The 25,231-nt window shown below is 43.3% G+C and overlaps 1 protein-coding gene across 1 annotated transcript in view; it reads left to right on the top strand.

The window, feature by feature from the left end:
* LOC110537546 (protein phosphatase 1E) overlaps positions 1-21,213 on the top strand; it is a 63,744-nt gene extending 42,531 nt beyond the window's left edge. Inside the window, exons 2-7 of the mRNA XM_036937505.2 lie at positions 7,727-7,848; positions 10,347-10,546; positions 12,679-12,867; positions 13,068-13,211; positions 13,368-13,461; positions 15,934-21,213. Coding sequence (XP_036793400.2) covers positions 7,727-7,848; positions 10,347-10,546; positions 12,679-12,867; positions 13,068-13,211; positions 13,368-13,461; positions 15,934-16,859 — 1,675 coding nt within the window. The 3' untranslated portion in view covers positions 16,860-21,213. The remainder of the gene's footprint in view (positions 1-7,726; positions 7,849-10,346; positions 10,547-12,678; positions 12,868-13,067; positions 13,212-13,367; positions 13,462-15,933) is intronic.
* The last annotated feature ends 4,018 nt before the right edge of the window (positions 21,214-25,231 follow it).

The raw sequence follows: 25,231 nt of genomic DNA, 5'->3' as shown, positions 1-25,231 counted from the left end.
CAACCTATGAACTGTTGAAATGGAGTCGGTTAATAGGGGCATAACATTCAAATAGAATAGTACTTTTTATAAGCAAGTGGGTCCAACTGGAAAGAGGGTAGTTTAGGAGTTAGATAGTTGCTGAATAAAATGCTACATTTACATTTGAGTCATCTAGCAGATGCTTTTATCCAGAGCGACGTACAGTTCATTGCAGTGAGCGTGTCTGTCAGAAAAGTTCTCTTGTCCAGCTCTCTACACACCACCAACTTTAAACCCCAGAGAATATCCTGCTTACTGCTCTCTAGTAACACAGGAGTTACGTAAGCACTGATAGTAGCGTTGTACTGAGTAAACTCTTCTTAATAGGCTGTGCCATCTGCTTTCCACCAAACTAGGCTACTTCGCTCAGACCATGAGAGTCTATTACACAAGACATCTGCAACGAGGACAAATCTTTATTTACAATACAACCAGAATTCAGTCAAACAATCTGTGCCTGAGTTAATTTAATTGGCTGTAGTATCTGGAGTCCAAATAATCACATTTTAGGCTTGAGATCAACTTTAACTCGTTTTGAACGTCTCTATCTGACTTAGATTCGTATGCAGTTCAAAATAACCTGTGACCTTGCTATCAAATGTATTTACTGTAGCTGCACTTTCAAAATAACCTGTGACCTTGCTATCAAATGTATTTACTGTAGCTGCACTTTCAAAATAACCTGTGACCTTGCTATCAAATGTATTTACTGTAGCTGCACTTTCAAAATAACCTGTGACCCTGCTATCAAATGTATTTACTGTAGCTGCACTTTCAAAATAACCTGTGACCCTGCTATCAAATGTATTTACTGTAGCTGCACTTTCAAAATAACCTGTGACCTTGCTATCAAATGTATTTACTGTAGCTGCACTTTCAAAATAACCTGTGACCTTGCTATCAAATGTATTTACTGTAGCTGCACTTTCAAAATAACCTGTGACCCTGCTATCAAATGTATTTACTGTAGCTGCACTTTCAAAATAACCTGTGACCTTGCTATCAAATGTATTTACTGTAGCTGCACATTCAAAATAACCTGTGACCCTGCTATCAAATGTATTTACTGTAGCTGCACATTCAAAATAACCTGTGACCCTGCTATCAAATGTATTTACTGTAGCTGCACATTCAAAATAACCTGTGACCTTGCTATCAAATGTATTTACTGTAGCTGTACTTTCAAAATAACCTACATTTCAGAGGAATGCTGCAAAATGTTTAACTTTCTATTCTCTGCCGAAAGATAAGATTACTTGTATCATCAACTTCCCTGATGATGATTGTTACAATTTACCAAATACATTAAACAGGTATTGTAACTAGACTGGTTATCGCTGGCTACCCGCAATAAGATGGAATGGTGACCGTGGTTGGCAATTTAGCCTGTTATCTGAGATAATTTATCTTCTCATGTTAATTTGAGTGTTCTTCTTATAGAGTAACTAGGCCGAGTTACCTTGGTTACCTCAATATACCTAGGTGCCTATCATGAGTATTCACCCACTTAGATATCTTCAAATTGTATTGTGTTACAAAGTGGGATTGAAATGGATTGAATTGTATTTAATTTCCTTTCGTCAACAATCTACACAAAATACACTGTAATTTCAAAGTGTATGAACAATTCTAGCATTTTATTTTAATTAATGAAAAATTAATGAAAAACACTAATATACCTTGATTAAATAAGAATTCACTCCCCTGAGTCAATACATGTTAGAAACACCTTTGGCAGCGATTGGAGCTGTGAATCTTTTTGGGTAAGTCTCTCTAAGAAATTTGCACACCTGGATTGTGCAATATTTACCCATTATTCTTTTTTAAAAATTCAAGCGCTATCAAGTTGGTTGTTGATCATTGCTAGACAGCCATTTTCAAGTCTTGCCATAGATTTTCAAGTGGATTTAATCAAAACTGTAACTAGGCCAGTCAAGAACATTCACTGTTTTCTTGGTAAAGCAGTGTAGATTTGCCCTTGGGTTTTTAGGTTATTGTCCTGTTCAAAGGTGAATTTGTCTCTCAGTGTCTGGTGGAAAGCAGACTAAATCAGGGTTTCCACTACAATTTGCATGTGTTTAACTTTCCTGTTTATTTTTATCCCAAAAAACTCTGCAGTCCGACTCCTTGCTGATGGCAAGCATACCTATAACATGAGGCAGCCATCACCATGCTTGAAAATATGGAAAGTGGTACTTGGGGATGTGTAGGTTGGATTTGCCCCAAACATAATGCTTTGTATTCAGGACATTTTTTCAGTATTACTTGTAGGTGCAGGGTGGATATTTTGGAATATGTTTATTCTGTACAGGCTTTCTTCTTTTCACGCTATCATTTAGGATAGTTTTGTGTAGTAACTACAATGTTGTTGAGCCAACCTCAGTTTTCTCCTATCACAGCCATTAAACTCATTAACTGTTTTAAAATCACCATTGGCCTCATGGTGAAATCCTTGAGCGGTTTCCTTGTTCTCGGGCAACTCAGTTAGGAAGGACGCCTGTATCTCTGTAGTTACTCACCATCCAAAGCTTAATTAATAGTGTCACCGTGCTTAAAGGTATATTCAGTGTCTGCTTTAAATTAAGCACCAATCGGTGCCCTTCTTTGCAAGGCATTGTAAAGCTCCCTGCTCTTTGTAGTAAAATCTGTGCTTGAAATTCACTACTCGACTGAGGGATCTTACAGATAACTGTATATACTGTATGGTGTGCAGAGTTGGGGTAGTCATTCAAAAACCATGTTTACCGCTATCATTGCACACAGAGTAAGTCCATGCAACCAACTTATGTGATTTGTTAAGCACATTTTTACTCCTTAACTTATTTAGGTTGCCATAACAAAGGAGGTGAATACTTTAATAACCAAGACATTTTAGTTATTTATCTTTTATTAATTCATACATTCACTTTGACATTATGGAGTATTTTTTGTAGATCAGTGACAGAACAAATTCACAATTAAATACATTTCCATCCCACTTTGCAACACAACAAAATGTGAAAAATCCAAGAGGGGTGAATACTTATGGTACCCACTATAGAGGTGACCCGGATTACCTTAATGTAGAGCAGCAGCCTGTCATTGTGGACTGTCCTTGTTTGAGAATGTTCCACTTTCCCCTCGCTCGCTGCCTGTTGAGCTGCTTGCTTCTCCACTTCCTTAGACAAGGGAAGGGCTTATCCCTCCCTCCTTTCTCTCCTCCTCTATCCCTTCATCCTCACCCCCTGTGTTGTCTCTGGGGCTATAGTGGCTGTGTAAGGTCACCCCCTGCTGCATACGCACACACGCACACACGCACAAACACACACACACAATACCTGTAGCCTTCTGAGGTAGACTGTGGGCATGCCGCCTGCCCAATGAACCCCTGCACCTGCTGTCACTGCCAGGCAGTGCAGATGTAATGGGGACCCCATCATCAGCTGTCAACACACTGGGTGCCTCAGGTTACCATGGGTACAGGAGCTCAGTGCCACAATGGCGTATAACCTGCCCAGATGAAGGCAGCACCTGGACCAAGATCATGTGACCCAAACCCTCTCTTCCCCCTCCAAGCTGCCTGAGGCTCCCAGGGTGCACCTGAACACATAGTTCCGCTACACCTTGTCAGTGCTGAGTAGTTCTATTTGCAGGCGGGGCAAGTATTGGCATCAGTGCACTGGAATGTTTAAGCTTAGGATGAGTAGGAATCAGGGCTAGGGGTCAGATTCAATCCGATCCTGTTTTAAAGGAAATGTTAACCTCTATGCACGTTTTAAAGGCAATGTATTGGCATCAGTGCACTGGAATGTTTCAGCTTAGGGTAAGTAGGAATCAGGGCTAGGGGCCAGATTCATTCCTATCGCGTTTTAAAGGCAATGTTAAATGCTATGCACGTTTTAAAGGCAATGTTTGCGGAGACCACATTCACAGTAAATGATGCATATGTTGTCACAGTCTGAAAATGACCTTTAAATGTAAATCTTGCTAAATACTGAATCTAGGCCTAGACCTATTTGAAGGGAGCACATTGATGCACAGTACATAACCTAGAGAGTAGCCAGATGTAGACATTTGAATGGTTCACTCATGACTTTCCTCTAATTGCGGCCATTGCCTGGTTTTGAAGGACAATTTAAAAATGAACTGGTCACCATAACCACAGTTCCGCGGGGAGGTCTGATAGCTCAATAGTAGCTACTGACAGACGCAGAATCACTCAATGAATTTCCCCTCCAACAGGGACATGGATTGAGTTTAGACAAACAGATCTATACTGGCACATCTCTGGAGAGGGAGAGTATTTGTCTCTTCTCATCTGACTTGTCGTTTTTCTTTTCTATTGGAACAACATAAAGAGGACATATCTCTCAGTCTAGTTTGCTTAAGGAGCTTCTAAATGGATGTGTTCTTTGTCTTTTGCTGTTTTCTCATCAGTCCAGTAAGGATTTCATGATTGCATGGTTATATACTGTCCTTAAAAATCATTGTACTTTTAGCAGTGATAGTATAACGACACTTAAAAACAGGATTTTTCCACTGGGTCTCTGAGCCAAGTTGCTCTGGGGACTAGCCCCAATGTGACTTCTGCAGTATAGAAATCACAATGGGGCTAGTTCAAGGGCCTCATTAATATTTGGATTGCAATACAAGATTTCACTGAAATAGTTTGGCATTGCCTTTGAATAAATCCAGGTGCTTCACCCTTGTTAGCGCGCCAAGAAAGGGCTACTGTACGGAACTGTATCTCCCATGGCAGCTACAGTTGATAGAGTTTGAACAACAACACAAAAGCTTGGCCAGGCTCATGTGCGAGCACTAGATTTCGTAATATGACAGCGCCCAGTGCTCGATAGAGTGCCTATAGAGCTCGCCAGCTTGTAATCCTAAAAAATGGAAATGAGTTACCTCTAGTTTGTTCAGCCATTCCTATTGGGAAATAATAAGGTTTTGGGATAAATGCCGAAAATACATTCTGAGGTTAACACAGGCTAAGGAGATCTAATACATCTTGTTCTGTAAAATAATGTCAGACAGTTAATATGATGGCTGCTGTCTTACGGGCTCCTGACCAATTGTGCTATTTTGTGTGTTTTTTTTACGCTGATATCTTAAAATTTTTGTACATAATATTTCCACTTTCAATTTCTATGACCGAAAACAGCCTCTGGACTTCAGAACAGCGATCACTAACCTTGATTTGGATGAAGATTTCTACATCAACGAGTCAGCAGCTGTGGATGTACTGCTCATTTCGAACCAGGCCCTAATCCCCAGGACTATAAAGAGGAAAAGACGGCGCAAGTGAGACAAACGAGCCGGTTAATGTGCAATCACCCGAGAACAAACTGGATGAGCTCTGTTTGAGACTATCAACAGGACCTGAAGAACTGTAATATCCTATGTTTCTCTGAGTCGTGGTTGAACAATGAAATGGATACTATACATCACTGGTTTTTCTATGCATTGTCAGGACCAAACAGCAGCCTCGGGTAAGGTTAAGGGGGTAGGTGTGTGTCTCTTTGTTAATGACATCTCTAATGTTAAGGAAGTCTCAAGGTTTTGCTCACCTGAGTTAGAATACCTCATGATAAACTGCAGACCATACTATTTACCAAGAGAGTTTTCATCTATATTTTTCGTAGCTGTCTATTTATCACTACAAACCGATGCTGGCACTAAAACCGCACTCAACGAGCTGCATAGGGCCATAAGCAAACAAGAAAATGCACATACAGAGGCGGAACTTTTACACACACAAAAATGCATTCAAAGCTCTCCCTCGCCCTCCATTTGGCAAATCTGTCCATAACTCTATTCTCCTGATTCCTACTTACAAGCAAAAACTCAAACAGGAAGTACCAGCGGACTGTTCTGGTCTGTTCCGCTAGCACAGACTGGAATATGTTCCGGTATTAATCCGATAACATTGAGGAGTTTACCACATCAGTCAACCGCTTCATTAATAAATGCATCAACAACGATGTCCCTGCAGTGACGGCACGTACATAACCCAACAAGAAGCGATGGATTACAGGCAAAATACTCACACTGAGCTAAAAGATAGAGGCCGCGGAAGCGGGACACTAATCCGGACGCTTAGAAGAAATCCTGCTACGACCTCTGACGAGCCATCAAACAGTCAAAACATCAATACAGAACTAAGATCGAATCCTACTACGCCGGCTCTGAAGCTTGTCGGATGTGGCAGGGCTCGCAAACTATCACAGATTATAAAGAGAAACCCAGCCACGAGCTGCCCAGTGACGTGAGATTTCCAGTTGGGCTAAATTCCTTATTTGCTCGCTTCGAGGCAAGCAACACTGAACCATGTATGAGAGCACCAGGAGTTCCGGATGACTATGTGATCTTGCTCTCCGTAGCCAATGTGAGTAAGACCTTTAAACAGGTTAACATTCACAAGGAGACAAATTACCAGGACGCGTACTCAAAGCATGTGCTGACCAGTTGGCAAGTGTCTTCACTGACATTTTCAACTTCTCCCTGACCTACATGTTTCAAGCAGACCACCATAGTCCGTGTGCCCAGGTGTGCTCAAGAACGCCAAGGTAACCTGTCTAAATGACTATCGCCTCGTAGCACTCACATCTGAAGCCATGAAATGCTTTAAAAGGCTGGTCATGGCTCACATCAACACCATCATCCCACACACTCTGGACCCACTCTAATTCGCATACCGCCTCCAACAGATCCACAGATGACGCAATCTCTATTGCACTCCACACTGCCCTATCCCACCTGGACAAGAGGAACACCTACGTTAGAATGCTGGTCTTTGACTATAGCTCAGCGTTCAACACCATAGTACCATGGCAGAGTTAGTGCCTGCAAAAAGACGCCATTACTATTTCCATTATTATTCACATTACGGTGCCTGGGAACAGGGGCGTGTCCATTTACTGTGAATGTTTTCCTACTTCCGGCAGCGTTCCTCAGAACTTGCATGCCAATTGATCTAGCGGCGCCATCTCTAACTAGATGCTAGATAGCTAGCTATCCGGTGCCGAGAACCTATAATGTAAGGAGGAAAACAACTGTGTTCGATCAGGAAGTAGGTCAAGTGGGCAGGGCATCATAGGTGAATACGCAACTAAAATATCCTAAATAGAGTGGTGGCAGAACAATGCTCAGGATCCCCCGCCAGTGTAAGGAAACTCCTCCATTGGATCCCAAAGGTTGGTCGTGTCACTCATTCCGTTGGGGAGTTGCAGCAATGAGACAAGATCGTAATCACGAAATTGGGGAGAAAAAGGGGGTAAAAAAATTACAAACCAGGAGCGATTGGAACGTAGAAAATTAACAGGCCTGTCTCATGCCAAAGGACAGACAGACAGACTTCTACTCTGGGATTGGTTAAAGCTGCTCGATTGAGGGAATTACTTCAGTGGAATGAATTGATGGTAGGCCTAATGGTTGAAATGAGAGCTGGTCATTGAGGACTGTAAATCTATAGGCTGGTCTCTTTGGAGTATGATAACTCAAGTAAGGTTGATGGGGATGTTACAGCTACAACCTAGCACACACTCTCTCTCCATCATTCTCTCTCAATCTCTACGCTATATGATTGTTAGATCTGGTTGCTACAGTATAATCGTCCTATACCTCCTTCCATCTATTCCTCCTAGGCTTTTATCTTACTCCCTCCCTGGTGTTGAATGGATGTTTTAACCCCTCTCATTTTCTTTTTTCTCTCTCTCTACTACAGTAACTGCCCCTTCTCCCTGGCGGCTGCCCTGGCGCGGGCTACGGCAGACAGTGTTCTGCAGAGTGACCTCTCCATCTACCACATCCAGAAGACCGTCGAGGATGGAGTAGACCCTTTCCCCCGTGAGTCCCCTGTCAGCCTGCGCATGACATGCAAAATTAGGTCATGTACTGACCTAGCTAGGCTACTGAAAGGACAGAGGTATTTCTTATTCAATATATTGGCTTAAAGCCTTAATAATTTCAGGTGTTGTTTTATTCAACACCGTGGACAAATGAGAAAATCACCAACTTTAACACAAACGCATTGTATTTGTGGCACAGCTGCTACAATCTCTTAGCGAATAATTAGCATTAAAACAGTTGCGCTTCCTGGCTCACTTGTTTTATACCACAGCTTGATGTCAACCGCTGTCACTTAGAATTCCCTTTACTTTGTTAGTTACAAAACAAAGCACTCCGTGGAGCGAGCGAGAGCAGAGGTCTTTTAGAATAGAAGGGAACAGCAATGAATAACCCTGCGACAGTCCTCTAAGATCTCTGTGTTCTTATCAGAGAGAGAGAGGGAGGAGGAGAGAGTGAGGCAAAAAGAGAACGCAGGGGAAAGATAATTTTGGCTCTGGTGATTTGCGTGACGGGGTTGCTGTCTTGGGACGGAGGGTGGGTTGGTGAATGTCAGGTGGGCGGTAAGAGTGGGTAAGAACAGAGGATAGCAGACAGCCTGGCCATCTAGGCCCAGGGCAGAGGAGACACACGAACACACCCACACACCCACACACACAGAGCTCCCACTGCTCACTGACAGGGCTCTGAGATGGAATGGGAGGTTAAATTTAACTACAGAGCCTGGGGAGTTAGGGAGAGGAGGAGGAGGAGAGGAATGGAGAGGAATAGAGAGAAGGGGAAGAAAGGAGAGTGAGGAGGATTGGAGAGTGGAAAGACCAAGTCCTTAGTTCCACTAGGTGGAGCAGAGAATTCATTCAAAATGACCTCGTCCAGATATTCATTACATAAGCTATGGAGTCTTTAAAAGACACTGCGAGATTTTAAGATTTTGGTTGTTATTCTACTTGCGCCGAGTCAAATGAACTCCTAGAGACTATCAACTTCCTCATTCTGTCCCATCTGGCCACTGTGTTGACTTGAGAGGTTGCGCGCAGCCTATCATCCGTGTGCCCACGGCGGACAACTGAAGTGCGTACATCAGAGAAAATAGTAAAGTAAAAATGCATTTAAAACAACTATAATCTAAATGTTATCGTTTCAAACGAACTTGTAAAAAATGCATAGAGGACCAAGTGCTAACCACCAAGCTTTGTAATATTTAGGTCTAATTTCCCTGTTTTTGAGAGGAGAATGCAGAGACATAAAAATGGTATCTCACAGTATTTATAGGATTATAGGTATCTATAGTAAAACATAGGACTCTATAGTAAGCATCAGAGCTTCTTAAGACGAGTTACAACCGCTACTATTCTGTATATTACGAATTAACAATTGGTGAGCCCTTTGCAACAAACAGTAAGCCCACAAGTTTTCTTACGAATGTCAGTCACCCAGTTAATCCACCCTCACAACAACCAAGGTAACTAGGAAACAGAGTACTTAGAGAGATGTATCTATATTTCAGGTTCATCAAAATAAAAACAAACACTTTAACATTGTCTCCTGAGTCCCTCTCTGTTGCTCGACCCGCTGTGACAGAGAAGAAAAAGGCTAAGGGCTTGATTCAATCCGTAGTCCTGAAGAGCTGCGCTACAGCACGATATAAGTTTAAAGGCAATGTTCCCACATTAACGGACACTCCATTCACGGTAAACGCTGCATATGTCGGCTCATTTGGAAATGACCTTTAAATTTCGATACGGATTGAATCGAGCCCTAAATTAGTTAACTTCCTCGAAATTCCGTCAGTGAGCTCACACCGATGCTGTTTAAAACCCAAAAGCCATTTCTATTCACCTATGAACACATTTTTGAAACATACAGAAATAACAAACATCCAAATTGAAGTTCAAATGATTGATGCGTTCTGTTCTAATGGGAGTACTGTAGGTACACAGACTATGATAACAAACCAAAACATGTTTATGTCACTTATGACAGGAGAGATTATACAGTTGCATTTAAACAATTCAATGTCAATAAATATGCAATATGCAATGCAATATCAATGCAAAATGTCAATATCAATGCAAACATATTTATTGCAACCAAAAATGTATCATCAGAAATGTTGACAGTAATCCAATAAACCCTGTTGTTGACTTACATGAGTGCCTTTGGGTTCAAGTGTGACAGAGCTCTAGTATGGAATACAGGTGTCCCTGACTACCAGGTTAATTGGGACTGATTGCAAACAAATGTGTGTGTGTGTGCATGCGTATGTGTGATTACGTGTGTATGGTTTCATGTGAGTCTACATGTGTGTATTTTAATGTGAACAAACGTGAATATACATCTGGAAGCTGTAAATGATGTGCATTCTTTTCACATGTGCACTTATGCATGGATACATGCGTGTATAATGTATATGTGTGCTAGCTTGAGGTCTAATCACATGCCATTTATGTGCGTGCATGTGCGGTTGCGTGCGTGTGCGTGTGTGTGTTCTCTTTTAGAGATTGAGTCGGTGGCCTTTGCCAGGCTCATCTTCAATAAGTTGTGTGAAACATGCTGCCTGTGGCTGAAAGACTTCCCTTACCGCCGCCGCCCTCAGCCCTACTACGAGACCTCCATCCACGCCATCAAAAACATGCGCCGCAAGATGGAGGACAAACACATCGTCATTCCCGACTTCAACACCCTCTTCAACATACAGGTAAGCATGAACAGAGTAATCCTTAACCACAGGTCTAGGATCAGTTCAACATACAGGTACGGGTGACTCCAGCATGTCGCTAGGTTGATGAAGAGAGCAGCCTTCAACCACAGATCTAGGATCAGATTACCCTCCAGTTCTTACCAAAACCATTAAAGGGATATGGACTCTTTACATTCAATTACAATTGATTGCCATTTCTGGTAAAGCATAAGAGGAAAGGGTGGGAAAAGAGGGCTCGAACACTACTGTAGCCCTGCCCTATGGCTTCTCCCTAGTGGGCTAGGCTTGGGTGATATACCTTATACCGGGGTATTTAGACATAACGACGCTATGATTTTCAATATCATTACAAAAAATATATATAGAAGAAATGTGGGCTGCGGGGGGTGCGTGCTACGCCACTGCTTATAAGTTCACTTTTTTAAAGAAATAGCGCCCCTGGTGTTTTACATTCGGCGCCCCCCTGGTGTTTTACATTCGGTAATACCATATATCCCAGTGTGGTACAGAAACGGTATGAAATATGGATACTGCTCAACCCTATAGTGGCTTTTAAAGTGCTTACTCTGAAAGGGCTCTCTAGAAACCCCAAGACACATGGCGGATGGCATCCTGATGACCACAAAATCAATACCTTGTTCTTGGTCACACTCAAAATATATCCTCCTATCAAAGACTCCAGGATGTCTGTCATTGTTTGAATGTTTCTTAGCAACATTTGGCCTAACACTTGATGCAAGAACAGTAAAACACAGTATCACCATCAATTCAGGAAGTAAACTGAAATTCCAATTCTAAATTGAGGAGTTTCAGTTTACATCCTGAATTGCCTGAATTGAAATGGAATTGACCCCAACCCTGTAGAGGCACTCTTCAAAATCGCTGTCGACTGGCTAAAAAGAACATTTTATTATTCTGTGTATATCAGCTAATGAAGAGACCCCCCCCCCACTGAGTAGGCTAACCCAGCTGGGAAGCTATCGACTCACTTCACTATGGGGGGAGATCAATAAAACTCCCCTATATGAGTTATTCCCATTACAACCCCAATAAGAACAGTAAATGATAGCACAGTAGGTAGCCGCTGGTGAATGAAATGCTTCTAATAGCATTATTGGCTACAGCACTCTAACGTGCTCCCTCGGGCATGAAGGAAATGATTTCAATGAAGCTGAACAACACACCCTCACACACACACATAAACACACACACACACACACACACACACACACACACACACATAAACACACACACACACACACACACACAGAGAGAGGCAAACAGACAGATAGAACTGGAGCTAGAAACATTTCGCTGCACCTGCGATAACTGCAAAATATGTGTACGCGACCAATCAAATGTGATTTGATATGACAGAGACACACCAGCCAGATAATAGCATGTTATCTGAGCCACACTGAGTCAATCAGTCATTGAAGTCCTATCCTTATTAGTTTTCCAGTCATCCCCAACGATTATGGCCCCTCCCCTTACGTCCACTCTGAGCCAACTGGCCAGTGAGACATCCCCGGGACAGACATGGACAACAGCAAGGATCCTGAGATAATTATTCAGTTGGATCATATGTTTATCTCATTCTATTAGCTAGGCATGCTAGTGGCAGGTACGCCTCCCCAGTTAATTAAAACAAATAGATGGAGACGCAAGCAGGTTATATTTCGATTTGCATATTCATGATGAGGCACTACTACACATCAAGAGTATGAAGCAATGCAAAGCAGCATAGTACGTTGCGTGCATAGTTCGTTGCATGTGTCACTCTTGTGATGTTGTGTGCTTGCCATTCATGAAAAACACACAACGTCACGAGAGTGACACGCAACGAACTATGCTGTAGAAGCAAATGTCATTTAGAAAACATTACTATGATGAGTTCAATTTCTTTATGGAAGCTTGTTGTAAAAATGATTGAGACAGATGAATGCTTTGCATTGCTTCATACTCTTGATGAGAGTCTATAGATGAATTAATATCATGTTAGAACAGGTGATGACTCCAATGAAGTGCAGGAATAAGAGTGCTTCCTGAAAGTATTGAAGCTCTAAGACATTGCAGGCTCATCCTCTTGTCATACTGTTTTGACCTTTGACCTGTGTGTGTGTTTTCAGGACCAGGAGGAGCAGGCCTTCTTCGCCGTGTTCGATGGCCATGGGGGCGTGGACGCCGCCATCTACGCCGCCAACCACCTCCACGTCAATATGGTGCACCAGGAGTGCTTCAGCCAAGATCCGGGGGAGGCCCTGTGTCGCGCCTTCAGAGTCACCGATGAACGCTTCATCCGTAAAGCTAAGATGGAGGTAAGGGCTCAAATTGGTATAGTATGGACATTTTCATTCAAATCAAATGGGGTGTGGTCAAAAACTGATTGAAATCAAATGGAAAGACCCAGTAGACATGTTACCGGACATTCATATATGTTTATGTCTAAATGTGTGTGTGTGCTTCCACCCGTATGTATATGTGTGTGTGTCTGTCTATGTGTGTCTGTGTGTTACAGAACCTGCGCTGCGGCACCACGGGGGTGGTGACCTTTCTAAGGGGACGGACCCTGTATGTGGCCTGGCTAGGGGACTCTCAGGTCATGTTGGTCAAGAAAGGCCAGGCCGTGGAACTGATGAAACCTCACAAGCCTGACAGAGAGGTCACACGCACGCACACACACACACACAAAACACACTCACTTAATCACTGTTCACTTCACACACACAGTGGTTAACATCACTTGAGCAGAGATGTCTGTCTCATATACAACCACATATCATTGTACATAATACTATCTTTCTTTCTCCCTCTGCAGGATGAGAAGCAGCGTATTGAGGCTCTGGGAGGCTGTGTCATCTGGTTCGGCACGTGGAGGGTTAATGGCAGCCTGTCCGTATCCAGAGCCATAGGTGCAAACAATCACTCTATGCCTTGTATTTATACAATTACCGTATGAAGTACAAGAGGTCGGAGTGTGTCAAGCAGAGAGTGTGTGTGTGTCGAGCAGAGAGTGTGTGTGTGTCGAGCAGAGAGTGTGTGTGTGTCGTGCAGAGAGTGTGTGTGTGTCGTGCAGAGAGTGCGTGTGTGTGCAACTCACCACTCAGCAGGACGCCCATAATCAGTCTAAACTATCTTGGTGATTGAGTGCCACAGCCAAGGATCAGCTGCCACTGTGCTGAGTGGGAGACAAATAGCAACCCAGAGGTGGGGGTTGAGGGTTTCCTGTAACTTTATGCCTACACAAGTGTACGTAACTTTAGGTTAGGTGACCAGTCTGATTTCCCAGCAGGTATTTAAAATCCTAATGGGATTAGATGGAATAATCTCACAGCTCCAATAATACATCATCACAATCACAACAATACTGTTGTTCTCTTGAAAACAAATGGCCTTTACATTGGAATCCACTGTAAAGACTGCCTTAGAATCCAACTGTACTCATTTACATACACAATAGGGTTGGGGTCAATTTGAATTGAAGTCTACTCAGGAAGTGATTCGATTTTATTTCCCCCCAAAAAATGGAAATAACTGACCTCAATTCTAATTGACCCCCAACCTTGATGCACAAGGCAACTTGAGGCTAGCTTCTAGTCTTATTTCCTGATAGTTATTTTAGTGGTGGCTAGTGAGAAAGCCCTACTGTGACCTGCTGTTCCCTAATCCTAAAGCTCCACTAATCTGATATCAAAACAAGCGCTTCTTCGACAGCAAATGGCTGCTACATAACAACTGTTTAATACCTGCTGCATGAAGGAGAGGAGAGAAGACAGATATTGCAACACTGATATTCATACGTATATATAAATACATTAGTCACAAAGTACCGAAAATTACGCTTTTCTTACGTACGCCTTTCCTATGCACTTCTCAGCAGTTTCAAACGTACTTTATGAAGGTGCGTAACGGGCTTTGCAGGTGTAGTTCCCTTGCGCGCGCTGAATAAATGTAATTCAACCGCGGAACTTTTCTCGTGGAGTTTTCATTCAATAGGGTTTTCGGTACATTTATCTGAAGCCATCTCTTTAAATACGGTGTACCTTTTATTTTGTCGACAGACTAGAATACATCAAGAGAACGGGTTAAATAAGTAAGGATCAATAAAATAAATCCATCTAAATATATGCATATTCGTCTCCGTTTTAGCACCAACTGGTGTTTAAAATTACTCAATCAACTGTTACTAATGATCCTCAGCAACAACCACATGGCCGTGACGGCGTTTACAGAGGAAGGTAAATTAAACAATGTAATTAAATGGAATGATAATGTAGGCTATACCAACTGAAGGGAACTAACAGTAAATTACCAGTTGGATGTGTTGTTTTTAGACCTACTGACGGTAGATACTGATAGTGACTAATATTTAACTTGATAGAAATAGGAAACAGAGAAAGTCGGGGTAGCCTATAATTAAGCCATTCAAGAGTTCCTATCCCTGCAAATTAAAAGGCTGTACAATTAAAATTCGACATAATGGCACAGTATTTCATAAACTTTACTGTGGGAATGTTGATATGCTTCAGTTTGCTGCCATATGACTGGTTTCACATTTGTCTCCAGGTGAAATAAAACAAGTGTCATTTATATTTACAATTCCCTTCTCCAAACGGATTACTCATTTACCTAGCTCTTATCAATAGCGCGTATCAAGTTGTAAATTACAGTGCATGGAGAATTATGTTATTTCTATCATAAAAAAATAAGTGGATGCTTTTTCCACTTGGAAACTGCAGATTCACTCAACCTTATTCATGGTTTCCTCTCGCATAAAGGTGGTGGAATTATGAAGGAATTAAGTCAAGGTCAGAATAAGGCGTATCTGTAGACACACCTCTGCCACACGTTCATGAATACGCAAAGAGAAAAAAGTGCATAAAAAGGTTATAACATTCCGTTTAGGCGCTCTTAACTCGGTTTGGAGTACTGAACAACACGTTTAGGCGCTCTTAACTCGGTTTGGAGTACTGAACAACATGTTTAGGCGCTCTTAACTCGGTTTGGAGTACTGAACAACACGTTTAGGCGCTCGTAACTCGGTTTGGAGTACTGAACAACACGTTTAGGCGCTCTTAACTCGGTTTGGAGTACTGAACAACACGTTTAGGTGGCAAGCAGAAGATGTATAATTTATTATTACATTTTAAATGAACATTTATTCTTTGTTTTTCTCAACCATGATTTCAAAACAGATGCATAGCCTTGTGGACTTGACAGATAAAGCAGCACTGAATATCACATGAAGTTGTTGTCAGCTCTTTGAGGGTTTAACAGGTTCCTGTTTTTATAAAAAGTGCTTCAATAAGAAACATTTGACAATATATAGAATACATTATTTGTTTTCTTTGTTTCTTATCTCTCTTTGTCTTGGTGATTGACAGGTGACAATGAGCACAAGCCCTACATCTCTGGCGTTGCTGACCAACACATCGTCCCATTGGATGGCACGGAGGACTACCTGATCCTGGCCTGCGACGGCTTCTACGACACAGTCAGCCCCGAAGAGGCGGTGCGTGTGGTCAGCGACCACCTGACGGAGAACAGCGGCGACAGCACCATGGTGGCCCACAAGCTGGTGGCCTCAGCCCGTGACGCCGGCTCCAGTGACAACATCTCAGTCATTGTGGTCTTCCTCAGAGACCTCCGCGCGCCCCCGCCGGGAGAGGAGGACGAAGAGGGGGAGGAGGGAAAGGATGAGGAAGTGGCGGAGGTGGAGGAGGAAGGTCAAGGGGAGATGGGCTGCCAGGATGGGAGCACCACGGACGTTGGGGGGAAGGGTCATTGTTTCCTGCAGCAGTGCTCGGCTCCAGCCGACCTGGGCTATGAAGACCGCACAGACTCGTTGACAGACAGAACCAGCCTAGGCCTGCTGGGGCCCATGCTGGGAGAGGATGGTCGGATCAGGCTCCCCCCTGCTTGCTCACACCCTACCCCCTCCTTAGCCCTCACCCAGAATCTCATGCCTACCGAGGGCCATGGGGCGGCCTGGTTGCCCTGCCTAGAGGAGGGGCTCCAGGGCTCCAGGCACAAGCCCCAGCCTAAACCCTGTGTCCCCGCCTGCCAGGAGCCCAGCTCAGACGGACAATGGCCCCTGGCGGCCTCCCTGTTTGGCCACGCGGGGAGGCGCACCCGGAGGATGGAGTGCGTGAGCCCCAGGTGGGGGTGGGTGTCCCGGCGTTGGGGCCGTGCCCCCAGGGAGCTCCCTGGCCTGCTGCACTCCACCTGTAGTGTGCCCTACCCCCAGCGCTGCCCCGAGAGGAGGCCCGGGGTGGCCCTTCCCCACCTGCCCCACGGCAGCAGAATCTGATGATGTGACCTAATCTTCACTAGCTCCTCGATCTCCTGCCCCTTCCTCTATCTGACTACAGTCATTATTTCATTCATCCATCCATCATGAGTTCCTCATCCAGGACACTGGCTCCACACCCATACCCTCACAGCCCCATTCAGGAGGCAATCTACCTACCCCTCCCCATACCCTCACAGCCCCATTCAGGAGGCAATCTACCTACCCCTCCCCATACCCTCACAGCCCCATTCAGGAGGCAATCTACCTACCCCTCCCCATACCCTCACAGCCCCATTCAGGAGGCAATCTACCTACCCCTCCCCATACCCACACAGCCCCATTCAGGAGGCAATCGACCTACCCCTCCCCATACCCTCACAGCCCCATTCAGGAGGCAATCTACCTACCCCTCCCCATACCCTCACAGCCCCATTCAGGAGGCAATCTACCTACCCCTCCCCATACCCTCATAGCCCCATTCAGGAGGCAATCTACCTACCCCTCCCCATACCCTCACAGCCCCATTCAGGAGGCAATCTACCTACCCCTCCCCATACCCTCACAGCCCCATTCAGGAGACAATCTACCTACCCCTCCCCATACCCACACAGCCCCATTCAGGAGGCAATAACAATTCCTGCTCCTGGCCCGTATTGCAAACAAACACACACTGTACTGTACTTTCCGATTCATAATGGAAAACACATTATCCGCCCACTCTATCTTCATAGATGGGAGTACTTAATACAGGATTATAAGTAGTGGTCACTTACCTGAATAAATCCAACATATATAGACTGATATGTATTCCAGATGGGAGTACAATAGAGGATAATGGCATGTAGAAGGGATATTATTAAGAAATTATATTCCATTTATAATTTTGGGGATGACGTCATCCAAGAGCAGACAGTCAGTCCTTGCCATGCCTGTCAAATTGAGGTAACGTTTACATAAAACTAAACACGAGATGTGTTCTCATTGACAATAAATCATTCCCAACAGACTGGGTGTGAATAAGTTGCCAGACTTACTTGGCCAAGATAGTTCAGACGACTCAGCAGAACATGTGCCTTCCCTAAACAAGAAAAAGTTTATGGGAATTTTGAGCCTCAGTCAACAAAACCCTTTCTAAGCTTCCCATTACAATATGGACCCATGTGTTTCATATCGCTTACAGGGGCTACTTAACCAACAACTATTCTGCTTTTTAAGTTCACTAACAACATTAGAGCATAAGAATGATGAATGTCAAAGACTTCATCTCTGGTTTGACAAATATAGTAAATTAATCTTAATCTCACCATCTTTTCAAATGTGAATGTTTATTTTATATTGAAACTCCATAGAAGATGCTATATACTGTAGCAATGACTAGGTTCTGTAAAATGTGCCTCCATTCTCCTGGCCCAGGCAACCGTTGTTTAATTTATATCAAAGACAGTTCAGTCTTGCTGTTGGAAAAACTCCCAATCTTTTCACCTTTAAGAAAACAGGAATTGTTTGTGCCATTCCTGACATTTTTAACTCTTACTAACACTTTGTGCCATTTCCATACTTTTCCCCCCCTTCCCTCCCCAATCCCACTGAGTTCCCAGGAGCAGGAGACAAGGACACAGGGTATGAGTGGCCAAATCCCCTCACTGACCCACAGTCACACAGAGAAATACCCCCAGCCAGTCAGTCAGTTCCCAGTCACTGTCATTGCCTACTGCTACCCTGAAACACCTAGCCGTTGGTCGCCTGGTGGCCTCCCCACTGAAGAACATGGTGGTTATTTACAGAAGGCCATTTGGACAGTGTCATCGTGAAAGATCCCCAGAAAGTAGAATGTATTCCAGTTGTCGAATGTACATGGAGCTCTCTCGGGACCTTCATAGATGGGCCAGTAGGACTGAGACAGTAATGGGGTTTTTGGACTGTGGATGTAAGACAACCGTGTCTGGACGCGGTACACCTGGAGGACACACTATTCTGGAGGCGTTTGTTAATCATGAGATACTTTATCAGCTATCCACCGTATTCTTGCTAATCTGAGTATTCTATCCTGGTGTTCCACTCTGAGAGAGCAGGATGTGGATAAGCACACTGACTCTCAGGCAGAAAGATGCCCATGCTTCTGTATCTTTCCCTTTGCGTAAGCAACACCTGCATTTTGACTCTTGGAAGAACAGTGGACCACACAAATTGACATTTTCTGACCAATTATGAAAGACAACCAGAAAGTCGAATATATAAGGGTAGTTATCAAATGCCCCGAGTCCTCCCAACTTCCTCCCCAGTCCCACCACCACCCACATCAACTGCTTTTTCAAAGCTTTCTGCTTCTTTTTGAGAGCAAAAAAAACGCACATCTTTCCCATCTTAAATGTTCCTCGGACGGGGCACCAATTGCTTATTGGAATTTATCGTAAATTCACATATTATGTACATGTAGGTATGAATGTGTGAAGGCGTACGTGTGGGTGTGTGTATACGTGTTGAGGGTATTCATGTGGTCTGTCTTATAAGTCTACTATTTAAAATCACCACTGTAAAGTCAGCAGGATCGTGGAACAATATTCTGTGTTGAAATCAAGCTTCACAGCCCCCAGCACTCTACTGTACTTTTCATGTGACACCTTTGGAAGTAGAGTTGTGTATTTTAGCAGTGCTTTAGCAGTGCTTGAGTGACAAGGGAACATGGGAATTCAAATGCTGGGCCACATTTCCACTGAAATGTCAAAATGGTCCCCCACCTCGCAGTCCTCTAACTCTGCAGTCGTTCATAAGACGCTGAACCTTCAAGCCATAAACAGAAAAGTGTATGCTAGAATTCCCCAGCTAAACCTGCTTGCTCACATATCCCATAGTTCCTCTCTCTCTCATCCACTTCTGCGGTATGACCCTTCCCTTTACCCCCCCATGCCTATATGACCCTTCCCTTCTACCCCCTCATGTCTATATGACCCTTCCCTTTTATCCCCCCCATGCCTATATGACCCTTCCCTTTTACCCCCTCATGTCTATATGACCCTTCCCTTTTACCCCCCCCATGCCTATATGACCCTTCCCTTTTACCCCCCCATGTCTATATGACCCTTCCCTTCTACCCCCTCATGTCTATATGACCCTTCCCTTTTACCCCCTCGTGTCTATATGACCCTTCCCTTTTATCCCCCCATGCCTATATATGACCCTTCCCTTCTACCCCCTCGTGTCTATATGACCCTTCCCTTCTACCCCCTCGTGTCTATATGACCCTTCCCTTTTACCCCCCCATGTCTATATGACCCTTCCCTTTTACCCCCCCCCCATGCCAGTATGACCCTTCCCTTTTAACTCCCCCCATGCCAGTATGACCCTTCCCTTTTACCCCCCCCCCATGCCAGTATGACCCTTCCCTTTTACCCCCCCATGCCAGTATGACCCTTCCCTTTTAACCCCCCCCATATCAGTATGACCCTTCCCTTTTAACCCCCCCCCATGCCAGTATGACCCTTCCATTTTAACCCCCATGCCAGTATGACCCTTCCCTTAAAACCCCATGCCAGTATGACCCTTCCCTTTTACCCCCCCCATGCCAGTATGACCCTTCCCTTAAAACCCCATGCCAGTACGACCCTTCCCTTTTACCCCCCCATGCCAGTATGACCCTTCCCTTTTACCCCCCCCCCATGCCAGTATGACCCTTCCCTTAAAACCCCATGCCAGTATGACCCTTCCCTTTTACCCCCCCCATGCCAGTATGACCCTTCCCATGCGGATAGAAACAGACCACGCTGTTCAGGTCTGTTCCCCTCTCTCCCCTTCCTTTTCCTATGCCACTCCATTGCTCTCCATGACTCTGCACTGTGTGTCCATGTACACAAAATGCTTTGTTCCTGTAAGCAATAATGAATCTTTACGAGTCGCGCATGGAAAGGCTTTTGTTCAGAGGGTTTGTCTTCACTGAGCAAGGCGGAGGGAGCTAGAGCCAGATCAAACTAACCACAGCCACCCTCCTAAACTCTTACCAGTGCTCACATTCACATTGATGGGCACACACCACTTTACTTCTGCTCGATGGTAGAATGGGACACAACCTATGATGTACCCCTTAGAAAGTTGTCGGTGTATATAAAATACTACCACGTTTGGCGGCCATATTGAATTAGTCTCAAAGAGAAACACTAGAAAGGGTTTCTAAACTTGGCCAGCCCCCTGTGACAGGGTGGTTCAAACTCTGTATGCCAGGCTTCCCTGAAGACAAACCCATGACCAGCTCTTCCCCAACCTGCAGGTTAGGTAAACCAGTAAAAAGTTTCAGTATCTCTATCTTCTGTGTTGTTCTCGTAGTATACAAATGTGTATCTTAACGGTGACTATTATCATGTATAAAGATTAGACCAAGTCTTTTGTCTAAAGGGTTTTATTTGACCTCTTCTGCAACCGGATGGATTTTAATTAGACCTTCTGAATTTTCCCAAACATTTTTGGGGGTGTTACTCTCACCATTGGTGTGTGTGTAGGCACTCAGGTGTGTGTGCTGTGGCTCCAGTTGCTCCACCTAGAGATCCAGGGGACTTAATTAGAGTGTCTTCAGCCTCCACCTGTCAAGCTGTGGCAATAGAACAGCCATATTTAATTAACTACCCAAGATGCTTTTTAATCAAGCCCTCCAACTGTCCTGTGGTGATATGCACATATGCCCATGTTGGTACATATGATGGCCAGTATTTACAGGGAAAACTCCAACCCAAAATCTATCTTTTGGTATTTGTTTCATTAGTCCATTATTGATATATTCCCACAATATTTTGCATGTCAGTAATCAAGTTTTCAAGATATGTAACTTTCAAAATAGAGAAATCTGGCCCATATGATGCATTTCTCAATTGCTGACATGCAACAAATACTAAAAGATAGTTTGTGGGTGTAGTTTTCTATTAAAGGAATGCCAACACCCTGTAAAGTGCATCAAGCATTCTTCAGATAGAGAATACAGATGGCAAGCTACAGCGTTTTAATCAAATATACTAGAAAAGGAAGAGGGCATTCCCTTGTTAACATTCAAGCAGAGAAACGGAAACATTGCTATGTTTTTATTTCACCGTCCAGGTGGAATGAATGGTGTGCAGTCAGATGTCCATTTATCTGTTCTCTGACATCATAAAACATTAATCATCATTACTTATTAATGTATACCTTTTTAAACAGCATTATAGGTCAAGAACACTTCACAAATCCCACCTGAATTTCGGAAACAGCTTTTCAGACTTAATACGTTAAAGGTTTGTGCTCCACATAGCACATATGGTATGGTATGTGCAGAAGCTGCTTATACCTTGACCAAACCGTTCCCACACGTATCTCCGAGTGCACCATCGTGCACATGTTCATTTTGTCTCCACCAGATGCGTTCATGCAGGTTAAAATACCAAAACCAACTGTGAACCAACTATATGAATTTGAGGACAGGTCGAAACACATGAAACACTCATGGACATTTAACTAGCTTGCTGTTGCTAGCTCATGTGTCCAGGGGATGAACATTGGGGTTGTTATTTTACCTGAAATTCATATGGTCTTTTTTTTTGCTGGATCTTTGTAGAATTTTGACCCATTTTGAGTTGTACAAAATCGTGTGTTCTCTACTCTGACAATTAATACCCAGATAAAAGGCTAAACCTAGTTCGTTTTTAGTTCGTTTTCTTTGAATAATCTCTCCATCTTTCAATCACCCATGTGGGTTAGCATGCATGTAAAAACCGATGACACGCGCAAGCAGTTTGGATGAAATGATTGAATAACATGTGCACATTTATTTTGCAATGCTCTGTGGTCTATATTTTTACATCATGTAGCAGCACCACAGCTGAGTTTTTGTACATGATTGACTGAAGGCACTTTTTGTTGTTGTTGCTGCAGGCCACGTCATGTCAGGCAAAAACTGGATTCTGAAGGATTCAAATTTAGACCAATGTGCAGGTTCTTGTATGTATGTGAAGGTTTAAGACACACTCAAGTAATGAGTAATGTTGCTCATCAGCTTGAGGACACTCACACACTACTTAATTACTATGCGGTTTACTAGCTGACATAACAGATGAGTGTGCGTTAATATCCACCAGGGTTCACAGAGAATTGTGTGTTCCAAATGTAATCAAGAGGCAACCCCACAGGAAAAGCCATGGCTTTAATCGAGGAGTCACATTAGTGATCAATTAAAGGACATTTCGGGCATCAGAGACCAAATAGCCCCATTTTCTCATTTAGGCGAGTGCTTACGAATAAGGGTGGGAGATGTACAGTGTTGCGAGAGGGTCATTAACCGAAGGCTGTAATAGGGACCACTTCAATGGAGTCTGGCGTGACAGTCAGAGCTGCTCGGTTTGGCAGTCGTCAACAGACTCCTGTCGCTATAAAAAGAATAATCAGCTTCAACACTTAATCTGGATTTATTCAATCCGTCGTAGTTGGGTGAAAGCAATGGGTGATGAAATCCGGGGGGGAGGGAGAGGGGGATTACAAGAAAGACATTTTGAGTGGAGCAGCTTCCTGAACATAACCTTAACAGGTTAAAAACTGTCATAACATGATGGTATGAGACCTCACAGTGTACAATATGACCGGTCCATTATGTGGCCTTAACTGTGACAAAGATTGAAGAAAAGACTTCACACTAACCAAACTATACACTGGTTTAATCGACCTAGAAAGCTGTTAAAATCTATCAGCAGTTCGAAACAACTTATTCATGAGGAATCGAGAATCAAATAAAAACTCATGTGAGCTTTTAACCAAGAAAAAGTGTGGAGGTGGAGCATTAGTGATGGAACTTAATGCCATGACATATTAAATGAATCATAAAGCTTAAAGTAGTGTCTTCACACGTTACATCTCAGTTGGTAATGTGAATAAATATACTTGAGTCATGCCAATTCCTATGGGGCTTTCTGGGCTGCAGACTAATGTGCAACATGTCCTCCTCTCCAACCCTCCTAAATGAAGCCCTGCTTCCTGGCATGGTGGCCCTCTGAAAGAGGGGAGAGTTGGTGGGGACCGGATGCAAGCAGGACATGGCCAGTGCCAACGTTCACTCACCCAAGTAATCTCTGCTGAGCTCTTCCCGCGCCAACCTGGCAGACTGAGCCCCCACCGCCCTCCAGACGTGTTTATTTGTATAGTGCTTTTCAGTACAAGTAACAAAGTGTTTCACATCATATATTTTATTATTCTAAGTATTAACAAAGAAACAAAAACAAGATAGTTAATTAAAATCATACATTGAAATATACATTAAAAGGTATGGTATTTAGTATTGGTATTTTATTAGGATCCCCATTAGCTGTTGCAAAAGCAGCAGCTACTCTTCCTAGGATATACACAAAACATGATATAATACAGAACATTAATAGACAAGAACAGCTCAAGGACAGAACTACGTAAGCACACATAGCCTACATATCAATACATACACACAAAATATATAGGTCAATAAGGGAGAGGCATTGTACTATGTGGTGTTGCTTTATCTGTTTTTTTAAACCATTTTTTCTGTTCATTTCAGCAATATGAGATGGAAGGGAGTGCCATGCAATACTGGCTCTATATACAGTTGAAGTAGGAAGTTTACATACACTTAGGTTGGAGTCATTAAAACTCATTTTTCAACCACTCCACAAATTTCTTGTTAAAAAACTATCGTTTTGGCAAGTCGGTTAGGACATCTATTTTGTGCATTTTTCTAACAATTGTTTACAGACAGATTATTTCACTTATAATTCACTGTATCATAATTCCAGTGGGTCAGAAGATTACATACACTAAGTTGACTGTGCCTTTAAACAGCTTGGAAAATTCTTATAAATTCTTATAAAAAATAAATGTCTTAAGAAGCTTCTGATAGGTTAATTGACATCATTTGAGTCATTTGGAGGTGTACCTGTGGATGTATTTCAAGGACTACCTTCAAACTCAGTGCCTCTTTGCTTGACATCATGGGAAAATCAAAAGAAATCACCCAAGACCTCAAACATTTTTTGTAGACCTCCACAAGTCTGGTTCATCCTTGGGAGCAATTTCCAAATGGCTGAAGGTACCATGTTCATCTGTACAAACAATAGTATGCAAGTATAAACACCATGGGACCACGCATCCGTCATACCGCTCAGGAATGAGACACGTTCTGTCTCCTAGAGATTAATGTACTTTGGTGCAAAAAGTGCAAATCAATCCCAGAACAACAGCAAAGGACCTTGTGAAGATGCTGGAGGAAACAGGTACAAAAGTATCTATATCCACATTAAAACAAATCCTATATCGACATAACCTGAAAGGCCGCTGAGCAAGGAAGAAGCCACTGCTCCAAAACCTCCATAAAAAAGCCAGACTACGGTCATACTTTTTGGAGAAATGTCCTCTGGTCT

This window comes from Oncorhynchus mykiss, chromosome 12, assembly GCF_057628025.1.
Source record: "Oncorhynchus mykiss isolate SJ-2025 chromosome 12, ASM5762802v1, whole genome shotgun sequence".
In the NCBI taxonomy this organism is placed as follows: Eukaryota; Metazoa; Chordata; class Actinopteri; order Salmoniformes; family Salmonidae; genus Oncorhynchus; species Oncorhynchus mykiss.
This window is presented reverse-complemented; position numbering and strand designations above follow the sequence as displayed.